The 1,332-nt window shown below is 39.3% G+C and overlaps 1 protein-coding gene across 1 annotated transcript in view; it reads left to right on the forward strand.

The window, feature by feature from the left end:
• Catsperb (catsper channel auxiliary subunit beta) overlaps positions 1 to 1,332 on the forward strand; it is a 70,521-nt gene that overhangs the window by 54,985 nt on the left and 14,204 nt on the right. The window contains exon 17 of the mRNA XM_013013329.1: positions 982 to 1,172. Within this exon, the coding sequence (XP_012868783.1) occupies positions 982 to 1,172 (191 nt within the window). The remainder of the gene's footprint in view (positions 1 to 981; positions 1,173 to 1,332) is intronic.

Here is a 1,332-nt window from a genome sequence, read left to right on the forward strand (position 1 = left end):
AAAAAGAAAGAAAGAAAGTTTAAACTTTATCTGGGTGGTGGCGGCTCATGACTGTAATCCTAACTACAAAAGAGACTAAAGATCAAGGATTGAAGCCAGCTGCAGTAAGAATATCTGTGAGACTCTTAACTGCAGTTAACTACCACATAGTGGGAAGCAGAGCTGTGGTTCAAGGAGTAGAGCGCCAGCCTAGAAGGAAAAAGCTGAATGTGAGGGTAAGGCCCTGAGTTCCAATCCAAAACTTAAAGTTTAAACTTAAAAAAAAAACTCTGGCCTTTATTACATGGTCACAAATAAAGCTGCAGTTAAGAGGGATGAATGGGAAAACTAGCTTTCAGCATCTTCAGATAGAAAACATTAGACTAAGATTTGTTTTGTTTTGTGTGTTTCTCATCAAAATGTCTTATTAGGGGTTGGAGGCATAGCTTAGGTGGTAGAGTGCCAGCCAGTGACCAAAAGTGTCAGATAGTGAGTTCAAATCCCAATCTTGAACCAAACAAAAAAGTTGTCTTATTAATGCTTTGTTGGCTCACTGGTAAAACACTTGTTTTTCCATTTCTTAGGGCCCAGATACAAGCCCAAGCACTACAAAAGAACAAAGGAAAGAAGGAAGGAAGGAAGGAAAGAAGAAAGGAAGGAAGGAAGGAGGGAGGGAGGGGAGGGGAAGGGAGGGAAATGAAGGAAGGAAGGAAGAAAGGAAGGACAGAAGGAAGGAAGGAAGGAAGGAAGGAGAGCAAAAAAGAATCAAGGAAGGAAGCAGGGAAGGAATAAAGGAAGGAAGGAAGAAAAATATAAATCTATACTAATTTTGAGGTACAAAACTGTAGTTATCATGTTATTGACAATTAGTTTGAATAAATGATCAAGTGCTTATATGCCTAGAATGGTATATCTTATTTGTAAATTGCATGTGTTATAAACCGGTTCAGTTAAATCATTTGAATATGCAAATTGTTTAGTGTCTTGTTGGTTTGTTTTTAGTAAATCTGGAGTAGCTGCCATAAAGAAGGTACTGCGGCATAAGAAGCCTGTAGGATTTTTGACCTCAGTCCTCACAGAACTGATAGAACCCTTTGCAGTAGAAGAAGCAAATGAGAGCTCTTGTTTGTCTAGCTCTCTTTCCATTGAGGAAACTCATACTGCCTCCTATAAACTTGTTCTTGATCCACAAGGTAAATATACACATATAACACATCTCTAATGGTTACAGGAAGTGAAAAGAAATCTTTTTAAAAGACTGTTTATAGGCCAGGCGCCAGTGGCTGACTCCTATAATCCTAACTACTGAGGAGGCTGAGATCTGAGGATCATGGTTCAAAGCCAGCCCGGGCA

The sequence above is a fragment of the Dipodomys ordii genome, unplaced genomic scaffold (assembly GCF_000151885.1).
Source record: "Dipodomys ordii isolate 6190 unplaced genomic scaffold, Dord_2.0 Scaffold2, whole genome shotgun sequence".
Classification (NCBI taxonomy): Eukaryota; Metazoa; Chordata; class Mammalia; order Rodentia; family Heteromyidae; genus Dipodomys; species Dipodomys ordii.